The sequence below is a fragment of the Pelobates fuscus genome, chromosome 6 (assembly GCF_036172605.1).
Source record: "Pelobates fuscus isolate aPelFus1 chromosome 6, aPelFus1.pri, whole genome shotgun sequence".
In the NCBI taxonomy this organism is placed as follows: domain Eukaryota; kingdom Metazoa; phylum Chordata; class Amphibia; order Anura; family Pelobatidae; genus Pelobates; species Pelobates fuscus.
The window spans coordinates 284623120-284637141 of NC_086322.1; the positions used below are offsets into that span (position 1 = coordinate 284623120).

At 48.5% G+C, this 14022-nt stretch overlaps 5 protein-coding genes across 5 annotated transcripts; 2 read left to right on the plus strand and 3 right to left on the minus strand.

Moving 5' to 3' along the window:
• Window positions 1-5610: 5610 nt before the first annotated feature.
• Window positions 5611-6039, minus strand: LOC134565889 (histone H2A type 1-like). Its single transcript, XM_063425568.1, has one exon. It carries the CDS (start codon window positions 6031-6033, stop codon window positions 5641-5643), a length of 393 nt encoding a protein of 130 aa, XP_063281638.1. The 5' UTR covers window positions 6034-6039; the 3' UTR covers window positions 5611-5640.
• A 274-nt stretch (window positions 6040-6313) lies between these two features.
• LOC134565890 (histone H2B 1.1-like) lies at window positions 6314-6706 on the plus strand. The gene has a single exon (XM_063425569.1). The coding sequence runs from the start codon at window positions 6326-6328 to the stop codon at window positions 6704-6706; it is 381 nt and encodes a 126-aa protein (XP_063281639.1). The 5' UTR covers window positions 6314-6325.
• A 4400-nt stretch (window positions 6707-11106) lies between these two features.
• LOC134565891 (histone H2A type 1-like) lies at window positions 11107-11525 on the minus strand. The gene has a single exon (XM_063425571.1). It carries the CDS (start codon window positions 11517-11519, stop codon window positions 11127-11129), a length of 393 nt encoding a protein of 130 aa, XP_063281641.1. The 5' UTR covers window positions 11520-11525; the 3' UTR covers window positions 11107-11126.
• A 273-nt stretch (window positions 11526-11798) lies between these two features.
• LOC134565892 (histone H2B 1.1-like) lies at window positions 11799-12220 on the plus strand. The gene has a single exon (XM_063425572.1). The coding sequence runs from the start codon at window positions 11811-11813 to the stop codon at window positions 12189-12191; it is 381 nt and encodes a 126-aa protein (XP_063281642.1). The 5' UTR covers window positions 11799-11810; the 3' UTR covers window positions 12192-12220.
• A 1203-nt stretch (window positions 12221-13423) lies between these two features.
• Window positions 13424-13735, minus strand: LOC134566193 (histone H4). The gene has a single exon (XM_063425899.1). The coding sequence runs from the start codon at window positions 13733-13735 to the stop codon at window positions 13424-13426; it is 312 nt and encodes a 103-aa protein (XP_063281969.1).
• Window positions 13736-14022: the final 287 nt, after the last annotated feature.

The following is a 14022-nucleotide window of genomic DNA, read 5'->3' on the forward strand; positions in this document are numbered from 1 at the left end:
CCATATCTGCCAAGTGACCCTATGTAGGGGGAACAGTCTCTATTCTGCTCTGTGTCAGTGTGTATCAGGGGTTTTGAGGACAGGTGTCAATCCATATCTGCCAAGTGACCCTATGTAGGGGAACAGTCCCTATTCTGCTCTGTGTCAGTGTGTATCAGGGATCCTTAGGATAGGTGTCAATCCATATCTGCCAAGTGACCCTATGTAGGGGGAACAGTCCCTATTCTGCTCTGTGTCAGTGTGTATCAGGGTCTCTGAGGACAGGTGTCAATCCATATGTCAAGGTGTCAATATGTCATGTCAGGTGTCAATCCATATCTATTGTGATTTAGGAATGTTAGGTGATTTATGCCCAGGGGCGTATTAGCCGCGAGGCAAACAAGGCATTTGCCTTGGGCGGCATTTTCCAGGGGGCGGCAAAAAACGCCGCCCCCAAATGCCCAAGGCAAATGTCTTGTTAGCCTTGCGGCTAACAGACATGCTGGGCTGGTTGCTGGGCGGCCAGCGAGGGAGCTCTTCCCCTGAGCTCTCTGCTCAGCTCCCTCGCGCGCCGCCCGCAGAGTGAGGCTGGGAGGCGGAGCCGGAATATGACGTCATATTCCGGCTCCCAGTCTCACTCTGCGGGCGGCGCGTGAGGGAGCTGAGCAGAGAGCTCAGGGGAAGAGCTCCCTCGCCGGCCGCCCAGCCTGCCCGCCAGTGCCGCCCTACAGCCACTGGACCACCAGGGAATGGGAGAACCCCCCCCACCCCCAGCATTCCCAAAGGTAAGGAGGCTGGGGGGGGGGGAGTAAATAAAAAAAAAAAAGTGTTAATGTGAGTGTGTGTGTGTGTGTCTCTGACTGTGTGTGTGTGTGTGTCTGTTAGTGTGTGTGTCTGTTAGTGTGTGTGTCTGTTAGTGTGTGTGTCTGTTAGTGTGTGTGTGTGTGTGTCTGTTAGTGTGTGTCTGTTAGTGTGTGTCTGTGACTGTGTGTGTTAGTGTGTGTGTGTCTGTTAGTGTGTGTGTCTGACTGTGTGTGTCTGACTGTGTGTCCGACAGTGTGTGTCTGTTAGTGTGTGTCTCACTGTGTGTGTCTGTTAGTGTGTGTGTGTCCGACTGTGTGTGTTTGTTAGTGTGTGTGTCTGTTAGTGTGTGTGTGTCCGACTGTGTGTGTTTGTTAGTGTGTGTGTGTCTCACTGTGTGTGTCTGTTAGTGTGTGTGTGTGTCCCCGACTGTGTGTGTTTGTTAGTGTGTGTCCGACTGTGTGTGTTTGTTAGTGTGTGTGTCTCACTGTGTGTGTCTGTTAGTGTGTGTGTGTCCGACTGTGTGTGTTTGTTAGTGTGTGTGTTTGTTAGTGTGTGTGTCCGACTGTGTGTGTTTGTTAGTGTGTGTGTCCGACTGTGTGTGTTTGTTAGTGTGAAAACCAAGATACACCACTGTTTATGCCCTTTATGGATTCAAACCAGACTCTGCATCAACCAGGGGCGGACTGACCGGTCGGGCACTTCGGACATTGGCCGAGGGTCCGGCCGGGAGGGGGGCCCGCCATCAGGGGGCCCGGCGGCACACTCTGAGGGGGCCGGCCGCCCCTTTAAATGCTGAAGCCGCCTGAGCGCTCTCTTAAGAGCCTCAGGCGGCTGCAGCTTCTCACCTCCCCTCCCCTGTAGCGTGGCCGAGCTGCTCTCCGGTCCGCGGTGCCCGGCCGGAGTGATCAGAATTTGCACACTGAGTGTGCACCTTCCTGTCAGTCCGGCCGTTACAGGAAACAGAAACTCCGCGCGGAACAGGAGTTTCTGTTTCCTCTACCCGGCCGGACTGACAGGAAGGTGCACACTTAGTGTGCACCTTCCTATCACTCCGGCCGGGCACCGCGGACCGGAGAGCAGCTCGGCCACGCTACAGGGGAGGAGGTAAGAACAGAGAGGGAGGGAGGGGGAGGGGGGTAAGAAGAAAGAGGGAGGGGGTAAGAAGAGAAAGGGGGTGGGGTAAGAAGAGAAAGGAAGGGGGAGTAAGAAGAGAGAGGGAGGGGGGTAAGAAGAGAGAGGGAGGGGGGTAAGAAAAGAAAGGGAGGGGGGTAAGAAGAGAGAGGGGTTAAGAGGAGAGAGGGGGGTTAGAATAGAGAGGGAGGGGGGGTAAGTAGAGAGAGGGAGGGGGGTAAGAAGAGAGAGGGAGGGGTGGTAAGAAGAGAGGGAGCGGGGGTAAGAAGAGAGGAAGGGGGGGTAAGAAGAGAGAGGGAGGGGGAGTAAGAAGAGAGAAAGGGGGGTAAGAAGAGAGGAGGGGGGTAAGAAGAGAGGGGGAGTAAGGAGGGGTAAGAAGAGGGGGAGGGGGGAGTAGGAAGGGAGGGGGGAGTAAGAAGGGGGTAAGAAGAGGGGGAGTAAAAAGAGGAAGGGGGGAGTAAGAAGAGGGGGAGGGGGAGTAAGAAGAGGGGGGAGTAAGAAGAGGGGGGAGGGAAGAGTAAGAAGAGGGGGGAGTAAGAAGAGGGTGAGGGGGGTAAGAAGAGGGGGAGGGGGGTAAGAAGATGGGGGGAGTAAGAAGGGGGTAAGAAGAGGGGGAGGGGTGAGTAAGAAGAGGGGGAGGGGTCAGGGTAGGGTATGAGAATCTCACCTGGGGTGTCTCTGAGTGCGAATCAGTCTCGGCCATCCGTGCTTGTAGTCGGGTAGTAACAGGTTGAGGTTGAAACAAAGCAAGATATACCTATACCTAAAAAATACAAAAGAAAGTACGCTCATAGGGGATTAACGTTAATATAGTAAAATGCCCCTTATTAATATGTCACACTCACAGAGTTTAGGTTGTTTTCAAGCCCATCAAAGTATGTAGATTCTCATAGATTCCTCGAGATTGGAGAGGCGGGAGGACCTATAAAAGGAGGACAAAGTACCCACAAGATTTGAAGCACTTCACTACTCCTGAGGAAGTCTGTTAATACAGACGAAACGCGTAGAGTTATTTGCTGGAACTTTTTATTTGATTTGTTTTTATTTGATTTGATTTTATTGAATTTTATATATTTTCCTGTTTACTTGCCTGAGATTTCTACAAGGACTTCGTTCTCTGTATTGATTGGACGACAGATTTGTATTGATGGGCCTTTTTACATCTTTTATGCTGTAAGTGCAACCATTAAAGCAGATTTATACTTTTTCAAACAGTGCTATACTATGCTATCTTTCATTTCTTGCATGTAATGTCCACCTCTCCAATCTCGAGGAATCTATGAGAATCTAGATACTTTGATGGGCTTGAAAACAACCTAAACTCTGTGAGTGTGACATATTAATAAGGGGCATTTTACTATATTACCGTTAATCCCCTATGAGCGTACTTTCTTTTGTATTTTTTAGGTATAGGTATATCTTGCTTTGTTTCTATGTGTATTGAGGATTGAGAGGAATCCTTTTGTTATACCTGACCAAACGAAGGGAAGTAATTATCCTTTTATATATTTTTCACATACTGCACCTGGGTGGTCTAAACTTGTATTTTCTGAGGTTGAAACCAAGATCATTCCCTAGTTGGACTTCAGCAGGCAAGTTTCTCATAATGCCTTCTTCCACGTGATGGGCTCTGGCTCCCCAATCGAGATGCACTCAGGCAGTGGGAAACCGGTGGATGGCGCCTCCAGCTACTCGTACAGTCTTCTGCAAATTTTCTGCGTTTCCTGCCACATTTAGTTCAATGAGAGTCAGGGTAGCACCGGTGTCCCTGAGGCCCCGGGCAGTTTGCCTGTTTACCAGCACACATTGGCAGTGATGCTGGCAGTTGTCAGCAGAGGCGGCTCGGTCTGCCTAATGCAGAGTAACCCACGACTCTTCGGTCCCTGGTCCCACGAATTCAGCCGGTTTGGGTTGCTGTGGTTGGCGTGCGGGGGTGGGACTAAGTGTTGGCCGAGGAGGGTGACGTGGTTGGAGTGCGGGGGTCTCTGAGCGCTGGGGTGCTTGTTGGACTGGTCGGTCTAGTTGCGTGACTTCCACATATTCATCTGCAAGGTGGGCGGCTTCAGGTAAGGTGAAGGGTTGTCTGTCTCTTACCCACTCCTGCAGTTCCGGGAAAAGCCTTGAGTAAAATTGAAATACGAATTCCGGCGATGGGTTTGGACCCATCAGGGTCAACCGGGACCTAACATCTCGCATGTATGACTCTTTGTCGGAGGACGCCGACAAGGGCACCAAGGAGGCGGAGCTGGCGTTGTCCACCCCCATGAGTTCCAGTTGTAGTGCCACTTTGGTCTTGTCCAGTCGCCGCTGGTTCCACTCTGGCTCCAAGGAAGGGGACTATCCCATTACTGCCAACAGATGTGGTAGTATGCCCTCTCAAGGTTGGAGTACTACCACCTGTGGTCACCCCTTCCTGGTTGTGCCCAGCCCTGGTGTGATTATAGCTGCCAGCCAGTGATTATAGTCACTTGCAGAAAGGGCAATCGTTACATCACCCAAACACTAGTTGAGACTTAGTGAAGAGTGAAAATGAACTGTTTATTGTAGGCAAGATACACAGTATTTATGCACAGACCCCCACAGAGGCTCTCCATGTTCCAGGGTGGGTGTGACAGTGTCCATGTTATGTATAAATTGGCTGTCCCGTGTCACCTCCCTGTCACCATAACCCTCTGTCACCATCACCCCCTCTCCCATTCACCATCACCCGCCTCTCCCTCTCACCTCCCGTCACCATCACCACCCCATACAAAAACGCAAACATGCTCACAGAAACATACATTCACAGAAACATACATTCACACACACACAGATACTCTGTCAGACACAGAATCAGGCACATACACAGGTAAACTGTGCATCAATGTGTATATGTGACAGTGTGCATGTATTGCAACTCTTTTTTTTTTTCACTTTTTTGTTAGTGGGGCCTCATGTTTGAGTTTCGCCTAAGGCCTCAAATTCTAGAGCCGCCTCTGCACACAGCACAATACTAGCACCCTCACACACACAGCAGTGTGTGTGTGTGTATATATATATATATATATATATATATATATACACACACACACACGCACATACACGCGGCGCATGTTTGTGCTTTAGGGTGCACATCCTAATGCAATAGGCTGCACACGCCTATGACTAAACCCCACCAAGGAGGGGTTTTTGAGTTGAACTATTTCGTTAAACCTTTATTTTGTGTGACAATGGTTTTAAAGTGTGTTTTGTCTCCTTGTGCATTAGCATCAGAAATAGAGGCATAGGGGAAACAATCTCCAACACCTGCTTTCACAGGATTTAGCCACAAATTTTAAAGTCGATGTTTGAAAAATATAAATAAATAATATGAATGGAGCCGAGTCCTCCCTTCCCTCCCTGTGTTATTACTATGCAACGCTTGGCCTTTGTTCACTAATATGATTTAACTTGCCTATTAGTCTTCTGCTTAAGATCGATATGTTTTGTTTAATCTAAGATTCCCAAAGTTTAGCAAGGAGTAAGAGCTATAAAAATAACTGAAGGGAAAGTCTGCTAGAAGTGTTTGCGTAGCATTTTAAAAAGCATCAATTCTAGCCCATCAGCCTTTAGGGAATAATTGCCACATTTTCATGCGTTTAACCCCCTACAGCAGCAGCGGTGTATAAGTGTGAGCTCTTTGTGGAGATTGTGGGTGGCTCTTAAAAGAGCCTTTGTGTGAGTTTGGGAGATGAGGGACAGTGGAGTTTACTTGCTCTTGGACGCCTTTTGGCTCTCGGTTTTCTTGGGCAGTAAGACAGCCTGGATATTGGGCAGGACCCCACCCTGGGCTATGGTGACCCCTCCGAGCAGTTTGTTGAGCTCCTCGTCGTTGCGCACAGCGAGCTGCAGATGGCGGGGGATGATGCGGGTCTTTTTGTTATCTCTGGCGGCGTTCCCAGCCAGCTCCAGGATCTCAGCGGTCAGATACTCCAGCACTGCAGCCAGATAGACCGGAGCTCCGGCTCCAACCCGCTGGGCGTAGTTCCCCTTCCTGAGCAGCCTGTGGACACGGCCGACTGGGAACTGCAGACCTGCTCTGGATGATCGGGTCTTTGCTTTAGCCCGGACTTTGCTGCTCTGTTTGCCTCTTCCTGACATCTTCAAATCGCAATCTGTAAAATCTATGAGCTCCCGCCCCCTTGCACGGCTACTTATACATCCGCAGATGTGCCGAGCTCTAGTCTGATTGGTTGCATTTTAAATCCACCAATCAGAATCCGACTAAGAGAGTAACCAATCACTGTAGGATTACCTCGTTCCATGCTCAGTGCCCGCTCTGAACGGACCAATAGGAAATGCACAGAGGTCAGGCTTTGCTACCCGGGCTTCTATAGATAGAGCTGCCAGGGGGAGGGGCTCGTTATTCTGTTGGAAACTTCGTGAGATTATCATGCCTGAACCAGCCAAGTCCGCACCAGCACCCAAGAAGGGATCTAAGAAAGCCGTGACCAAGACCCAGAAGAAGGATGGGAAGAAGCGCAGAAAGAGCAGGAAGGAAAGCTATGCTATCTACGTGTACAAGGTGCTGAAACAGGTCCACCCCGACACCGGTATCTCCTCCAAGGCCATGGGGATCATGAATTCCTTTGTCAATGATATCTTCGAGCGCATCGCAGGGGAATCCTCCCGCCTGGCTCATTATAACAAACGCTCCACCATCACCTCCCGGGAGATCCAGACCGCTGTACGGCTCTTACTGCCCGGAGAGCTGGCCAAGCACGCCGTGTCTGAGGGCACCAAGGCAGTGACCAAGTACACAAGCGCCAAGTAAAAACCCCATCATCACCCAAACCCTAATAACACAAAGGCTCTTTTAAGAGCCACCCACACAATGCACGAGAGAGCTGTATAGATATACTGAGAGTATTCTCTGTGCGGAATGTTACAAGTCATCGATTATAGCGGTCTCCTAAAACTTATTTTGTTCTGCCACTCCCGAGTAGCAGACTATATGACGTTACATTATTTCAGTTTTGAAATATTTTTTAAAACTCTCAATGGTAGAATCTATGGTGTAACATGTATTCAGTTGGTTATAATGTATCCTAAATATACAACCGTCCGACACTAATATGTAGCAATCTATCTTGCAAATGGAACATGTTTCAATTATCATTCTTGTTTAGATTCTTTGCATAAATTATGTTGCCATGTAGTGCATACAGATTGTAATGGTTACTTTTTAAATGTGTTTAATACGGATCCCGCTGAAACCAGCAATCGCAAACTGAACACAGTCTCATAAAACCTCATGCGGTAACAAAGAATTTGTGTCTTTTCTCACTTAATTTGTATTTACCAGATGTATACAATTCGCATGCTTTTGTTGGCATTTCAAAAGCGGGAAAGTCTGTTACAAAATGGCGAAGTTTAAAAATTCTAAATTTTTTCTCCCGCCTTTTTAGACCACATACTGATTGCTGTTTCACTGAAAGAGCAGCATATTTTGCTGGGAAAATAGAATTAGTTTAATTTTCTTTCAGACTGACGGTAAGAGAATTATAAAGCAAATCATTCTCCAAACTCGAATTAACACCGTACAGAATGTTTGTAGTTTGTTTCGAGGTGTATAAACTCGGGGAGGGGGTAAGAAGAGAGAGGGAGGGGCGTAAGAAGAGAGAGGGAGGGGGGTAAGAAGAGAAAGGGAGGGGGGTAAGAAGAGAAAGGGAGGGGGGTAAGAAGAGAGAGGGGGGGTTAGAATAGAGAGGGGGGGTTAGAATAGAGAGGGGGGGTAAGAAGAGAGAGGGAGGGGGGTAAGAAGAGGGGGGTAAGAAGAGAGAGGGAGGGGTGGGGTAAGAAGAGAGAGGGAGGGGTGGGGTAAGAAGAGAGAGGGAGGGGTGGTAAGAAGAGAGGGAGGGGTAAGAAGAGAGGAAGGGGGGGTAAGAAGAGAGAGGGAGGGGGGGTAAGAAGAGAGGGAGGGGGAGTAAGAAGAGAGAAAGGGGGGTAAGAAGAGAGGGGGAGTAAGGAGGGGTAAGAAGAGGGGGAGTAGGAAGGGAGGGGGGAGTAAGAAGGGGGTAAGAAGAGGGGGAGGGGGGAGTAAAAAGAGGAAGGGGGGAGTAAGGGGAGGGGGAGTAAGAAGAGGGGGGAGTAAGAAGAGGGGGAAGGTGGTAAGAAGAGGGGGAGGGGGGTAAGAAGAGGGGGAGGGGGGAGTAAGAAGAGGGGGAGGGGGGAGTAAAAAGAGGAAGGGGGGAGTAAGAAGGTATCACATGTCTGGCAATACTGCTGAACATCTTGGGAGACCCCTGGCCAAAAGAAACCTTGGGTCACCCACTGTAGCGTTTGTCATATCCCCAGGTGTCCTGCCAAGGGGATATCATGCCCAATCCACATGATTACCAGCTGAGGCTTTAGGGAGGGGGCAGCCTCCTATTCTGCACTCTAGAGAGCTGGTACAGTCGCCCTTGTTCCCATACAAAACGGTCACCTTCCAGACCTCCTTGTCCGGTCACAGCTTGGCTCGGTACTTGTCAAGTGCGAGTCAGTCGCTACTTCCCTCCCAAACTCATCGGGGTTTTGACTACGGTCAGGGTAGGGTCTGAGAATCTCACCTGGGGTGTCTCTGAGTGCGAATCAGTCTCGGCCATCCGTGCTTGTAGTCGGGTAGTAACAGGTTGAGGTTGAAACCAAGATCATTCCCTAGTTGGACTTCAGCAGGCAAGTTTCTCATAATGCCTTCTTCCACGTGATGGGCTCTGGCTCCCCAATCGAGATGCACTCAGGCAGTGGGAAACCGGTGGATAGCTATACTATGCTATCTTTCATTTCTTGCATGTAATGTCCACCTCTCCAATCTCGAGGAATCTATGAGAATCTACATACTTTGATGGGCTTGAAAACAACCTAAACTCTGTGAGTGTGACATATTAATAAGGGGCATTTTACTATATTACCGTTAATCCCCTATGAGCGTACTTTCTTTTGTATTTTTTAGGTATAGGTATATCTTGCTTTGTTTCTATGTGTATTGAGGATTGAGAGGAATCCTTTTGTTATACCTGACCAAACGAAGGGAAGTAATTATCCTTTTATATATTTTTCACATACTACACCTGGGTGGTCTAAACTTGTATTTTCTGAGGTTGAAACCAAGATCATTCCCTAGTTGGACTTCAGCAGGCAAGTTTCTCATAATGCCTTCTTCCACGTGATGGGCTCTGGCTCCCCAATCGAGATGCACTCAGGCAGTGGGAAACCGGTGGATGGCGCCTCCAGCTACTCGTACAGTCTTCTGCAAATTTTCTGCGTTTCCTGCCACATTTAGTTCAATGAGAGTCAGGGTAGCACCGGTGTCCCTGAGGCCCCGGGCAGTTTGCCTGTTTACCAGCACACATTGGCAGTGATGCTGGCAGTTGTCAGCAGAGGCGGCTCGGTCTGCCTAATGCAGAGTAACCCACGACTCTTCGGTCCCTGGTCCCACGAATTCAGCCGGTTTGGGTTGCTGTGGTTGGCGTGCGGGGGTGGGACTAAGTGTTGGCCGAGGAGGGTGACGTGGTTGGAGTGCGGGGGTCTCTGAGCGCTGGGGTGCTTGTTGGACTGGTCGGTCTAGTTGCGTGACTTCCACATATTCATCTGCAAGGTGGGCGGCTTCAGGTAAGGTGAAGGGTTGTCTGTCTCTTACCCACTCCTGCAGTTCCGGGAAAAGCCTTGAGTAAAATTGAAATACGAATTCCAGCGATGGGTTTGGACCCATCAGGGTCAACCGGGACCTAACATCTCGCATGTATGACTCTTTGTCGGAGGACGCCGACAAGGGCACCAAGGAGGCGGAGCTGGCGTTGTCCACCCCCATGAGTTCCAGTTGTAGTGCCACTTTGGTCTTGTCCAGTCGCCGCTGGTTCCACTCTGGCTCCAAGGAAGGGGACTATCCCATTACTGCCAACAGATGTGGTAGTATGCCCTCTCAAGGTTGGAGTACTACCACCTGTGGTCACCCCTTCCTGGTTGTGCCCAGCCCTGGTGTTATTATAGCTGCCAGCCAGTGATTATAGTCACTTGCAGAAAGGGCAATCGTGACATCACCCAAACACTAGTTGAGACTTAGTGAAGAGTGAAAATGAACTGTTTATTGTAGGCAAGATACACAGTATTTATGCACAGACCCCCACAGAGGGTCTCCATGTTCCAGGGTGGGTGTGACAGTGTCCATGTTATGTATAAATTGGCTGTCCCGTGTCACCTCAACCCTCTGTCACCATCACCCCCTCTCCCATTCACCATCACCCGCCTCTCCCTCTCACCTCCCGTCACCATCACCCCCCCATACAAAAACGCAAACATGCTCACAGAGACATACATTCACACACACACAGAGATACTCTGTCAGACACATACACAGGTAAACTGTGCATCAATGTGTATATGTGACAGTGTGCATGTATTGCAACTCTTTTTTGTTAGTGGGGCCTCATGTTTGAGTTTCGCCTAAGGCCTCAAATTCTAGAGCCGCCTCTGCACACAGCACAATACTAGCACCCTCACACACACAGCAGTGTGTGTGTGTGTATATATATATATATATATATATATATATATACACACACACATACACGCGGCGCATGTTTGTGCTTTAGGGTGCACATCCTAATGCAATAGGCTGCACACGCCTATGACTAAACCCCACCAAGGAGGGGTTTTTGAGTTGAACTATTTCGTTAAACCTTTAATTTGTGTGACAATGGTTTTAAAGTGTGTTTTGTCTCCTTGTGCATTAGCATCAGAAATAGAGGCATAGGGGAAACAATCTCCAACACCTGCTTTCACAGGATTTAGCCACAAATTTTAAAGTCGATGTTTGAAAAATATAAATAAATAATATGAATGGAGCCGAGTCCTCCCTTCCCTCCCTGTGTTATTACTATGCAACGCTTGGCCTTTGTTCACTAATATGATTTAACTTGCCTATTAGTCTTCTGCTTAAGATCGATATGTTTTGTTTAATCTAAGATTCCCAAAGTTTAGCAAAGAGTAAGAGCTATAAAAATAACTGAAGGGAAAGTCTGCTAGAAGTGTTTGCGTAGCATTTTAAAAAGCATCAATTCTAGCCCATCAGCCTTTAGGGAATAATTGCCACATTTTCATGCGTTTAACCCCCTATAGCAGCAGCGGTGTATAAGTGTGAGCTCTTTGTGGAGATTGTGGGTGGCTCTTAAAAGAGCCTTTGTGTGAGTTTGGGAGATGAGGGACAGTGGAGTTTACTTGCTCTTGGACGCCTTTTGGCTCTCGGTTTTCTTGGGCAGTAAGACAGCCTGGATATTGGGCAGGACCCCACCCTGGGCTATGGTGACCCCTCCGAGCAGTTTGTTGAGCTCCTCGTCATTGCGCACAGCGAGCTGCAGATGGCGGGGGATGATGCGGGTCTTTTTGTTATCTCTGGCGGCGTTCCCAGCCAGCTCCAGGATCTCAGCGGTCAGATACTCCAGCACTGCAGCCAGATAGACCGGAGCTCCGGCTCCAACCCGCTGGGCGTAGTTCCCCTTCCTGAGCAGCCTGTGGACACGGCCGACTGGGAACTGCAGACCTGCTCTGGATGATCGGGTCTTTGCTTTAGCCCGGACTTTGCTGCTCTGTTTGCCTCTTCCTGACATCTTCAAATCGCAATCTGTAAAATCTATGAGCTCCCGCCCCCTTGCACGGCTACTTATACATCCGCAGATGTGCCGAGCTCTAGTCTGATTGGTTGCATTTTAAATCCACCAATCAGAATCCGACTAAGAGAGTAACCAATCACTGTAGGATTACCTCGTTCCATGCTCAGTGCCCGCTCTGAACGGACCAATAGGAAATGCACAGAGGTCAGGCTTTGCTACCCGGGCTTCTATATATAGAGCTGCCAGGGGAGGGGCTCGTTATTCTGTTGGAAACTTCGTGAGATTATCATGCCTGAACCAGCCAAGTCCGCACCAGCACCCAAGAAGGGATCTAAGAAAGCCGTGACCAAGACCCAGAAGAAGGATGGGAAGAAGCGCAGAAAGAGCAGGAAGGAAAGCTATGCTATCTACGTGTACAAGGTGCTGAAACAGGTCCACCCCGACACCGGTATCTCCTCCAAGGCCATGGGGATCATGAATTCCTTTGTCAATGATATCTTCGAGCGCATCGCAGGGGAATCCTCCCGCCTGGCTCATTATAACAAACGCTCCACCATCACCTCCCGGGAGATCCAGACCGCTGTACGGCTCTTACTGCCCGGAGAGCTGGCCAAGCACGCCGTGTCTGAGGGCACCAAGGCAGTGACCAAGTACACCAGCGCCAAGTAAAAACCCCATCATCACCCAAACCCTAATAACACAAAGGCTCTTTTAAGAGCCACCCACACAATCCACGAGAGAGCTGTATAGATATACTGAGAGTATTCTCTGTGCGGAATGTTACAAGTCATCGATTATAGCGGTCTCCTAAAACTTATTTTGTTCTGCCACTCCCGAGTAGCAGACTATATGACGTTACATTATTTCAGGTTTGAAATCTTTAAGTTAAAATATGTTTTAAAACTCTCAATGGTAGAATCTATGGTGTAACATGTATTCAGTTGGTTATAATGTATCCTAAATATACAACCGTCCGACACTAATATGTAGCAATCTATCTTGCAAATGGAACATGTTTCAATTATCATTCTTGTTTAGATTCTTTGCATAAATTATGTTGCCATGTAGTGCATACAGATTGTAATGGTTACTTTTTAAATGTGTTTAATACGGATCCCGCTGAAACCAGCAATCGCAAACTGAACACAATCTCATAAAACCTCATGAGGTAACAAAGAATTTGTGTCTTTTCTCACTTAATTTGTATTTACCAGATGTATACAATTCGCATGCTTTTGTTGGCATTTCAAAAGCGGGAAAGTCTGTTACAAAATGGCGAAGTTTAAAAATTCTAAATTTTTTCTCCCGCCTTTTTAGACCACATACTGATTGCTGTTTCACTGAAAGAGCAGCATATTTTGCTGGGAAAATAGAATTAGTTTAATTTTCTTTCAGACTGACGGTAAGAGAATTATAAAGCAAATCATTCTCCAAACTCGAATTAACACCGTACAGAATGTTTGTAGTTTGTTTCGAGGTGTATAAACTCAGTATGTCTGCATGTTGAATATTAAAAGCGTAAATGGTTGGTTCTATCGCAGCTTTCCTCTCCAGCCGCAGTTTAGTGCCAACAGGATTCTAGTTTACTAAAATGGAAGAGTTTAAGCCTCAAATACAGACTTCTTCTATTTCACATTTAATAAAGCATTTATTCATTGTGCATTGAAGCAGGAAGAGATGTAGGATAATATGAGAAATCTAATACTGGCTGTATTGATAGGAAGTGAAAAACGAACCATTGCAGTCTGTTATAACCGAAGCCTTCTCTAATTTCTCGTTCCCCGATATTCTCGGGAGGATTGAAAGCGCCATCCTGGTGGAATTATAGCCTTATGAGGGAAGGAGTGGGCGGCTCTGAAAAGAGCCTTTGGTGTGTATGAAGGATGGAAGAAGAGAAGCGTTTAACCTCCGAAACCGTAGAGAGTGCGGCCCTGGCGTTTGAGCGCGTACACCACGTCCATGGCGGTGACCGTCTTCCTCTTGGCGTGCTCAGTGTAGGTGACTGCATCGCGGATAACATTCTCCAGGAAGACTTTGAGCACTCCGCGAGTCTCCTCGTAAATGAGGCCGGAGATTCGCTTGACGCCTCCTCTGCGAGCCAAACGGCGGATAGCCGGTTTAGTGATCCCCTGGATGTTATCCCGGAGCACCTTCCTGTGCCGCTTGGCACCTCCTTTACCGAGCCCTTTTCCTCCTTTACCGCGACCAGACATTCTGCGATGAGACAAGTAGAACAATCAATGCTCAGCCCACGGCCGCCTGCCCTTATATGTCTCCTGAGCGGACCGGATGGGGAACTGCAAAACAAATCACACGTCACTGGGCGGGTCTTGTCGATGATTGGCTGATGCAGTAGGTTGTACTCGTGCTTTGCGGTGATCAGGACCAATCAGGAAAAAGGGTGCAACCAATTTGCACAAATCGGCACTCAGGGAGGGGAGGTGTTTCGCCGGCCTATCGGGAGAAAAGGTGCAAAACCAGTTTGAATGGTAGCCCCTCT

Excerpts from the sequence above, each read along its gene's own strand:
- LOC134565889 (XM_063425568.1), bottom strand. The coding sequence starts at position 6,033 with ATGTCAGGAAGAGGCAAACAGAGCAGCAAAGTCCGGGCTAAAGCAAAG.
- LOC134565890 (XM_063425569.1), top strand. The coding sequence starts at position 6,326 with ATGCCTGAACCAGCCAAGTCCGCACCAGCACCCAAGAAGGGATCTAAG.
- LOC134565891 (XM_063425571.1), bottom strand. The coding sequence starts at position 11,519 with ATGTCAGGAAGAGGCAAACAGAGCAGCAAAGTCCGGGCTAAAGCAAAG.
- LOC134565892 (XM_063425572.1), top strand. The coding sequence starts at position 11,811 with ATGCCTGAACCAGCCAAGTCCGCACCAGCACCCAAGAAGGGATCTAAG.
- LOC134566193 (XM_063425899.1), bottom strand. The coding sequence starts at position 13,735 with ATGTCTGGTCGCGGTAAAGGAGGAAAAGGGCTCGGTAAAGGAGGTGCC.